This window comes from Elephantulus edwardii, unplaced genomic scaffold (genome assembly GCF_000299155.1).
Source record: "Elephantulus edwardii isolate Elephantulus edwardi_28Jun2011 unplaced genomic scaffold, EleEdw1.0 scaffold00389, whole genome shotgun sequence".
In the NCBI taxonomy this organism is placed as follows: domain Eukaryota; kingdom Metazoa; phylum Chordata; class Mammalia; order Macroscelidea; family Macroscelididae; genus Elephantulus; species Elephantulus edwardii.
The window spans coordinates 1,121,382-1,122,193 of record NW_006400139.1 but is presented as its reverse complement, the minus strand read 5'-3'; the positions used below and the strand labels follow the sequence as shown (position 1 = coordinate 1,122,193).

Sequence of the window (812 nt, the reverse complement as noted above, 5' to 3'; positions counted from 1 at the left end):
ATGGAGGAGCGAAACTGCACCATGGTGACAGAGTTCATTCTACTGGGCTTATCAGAGATCCCTGAGCTGAGAATCTTCCTCTTTCTGTTCTTCCTTCTCGTTTATGGCATCACCGTTATAAGCAACTTGGGCATGATCGCTGTGATTCGAAGCAACTCTCAGCTTCACACCCCCATGTACTTCTTCCTCAGCCACTTATCCTTCGTAGATTTCTGCTATTCCACCATCATTGTACCTAAGATGCTGTACAATATCATGAGTGAGGAAAAAACCATTTCTTTCTTAGGCTGCATTGTCCAACTGTATTTCTTTTGTATGTTCGCGGTCACTGAGGTTATTCTTCTGGCTGTAATGGCCTATGACCGCTTCGTGGCCATCTGTAACCCTTTACTTTATATGGTCGTCATGCCCCAGAAGCTCTGTGTCCAACTAGTGTCTGGTTGCTACCTGTGTGGAACGGTATGTTCTCTGATCCATTTGTGTTTAACTCTTGAGATTTCATCCTATCAGTCCAATGTGATCAACCACTTCTTCTGTGACCTGCCACCTCTCTTATCTCTTGCCTGCTCTGATGTTTCTGTGAATGAACTGCTACTCTACATTTTGCCCACCTTCAATGAGCTCAGCACCATTGGGGTCATTCTTGCTTCGTACCTGTTTATTCTCATTACCATCCTGAGGATGCGGTCTGCTGAGGGTAGACGCAAAGCCTTCTCCACATGTGCCTCTCATCTCACAGCCATTGTTGTCTTTCATGGAACAATCCTGTTCATTTACTGCCGGCCCAGCTCTGGTAACAGTACGGGAGACAT

At 45.8% G+C, this 812-nt stretch overlaps 1 protein-coding gene across 1 annotated transcript in view; it reads left to right on the top strand.

The window, feature by feature from the left end:
• LOC102849082 (olfactory receptor 5L1-like) overlaps positions 1–812 on the top strand; it is an 18,092-nt gene continuing 17,280 nt past the window's right edge. The window contains exon 1 of the mRNA XM_006902319.1: positions 1–799. Coding sequence (XP_006902381.1) covers positions 1–799 — 799 coding nt within the window. The remainder of the gene's footprint in view (positions 800–812) is intronic.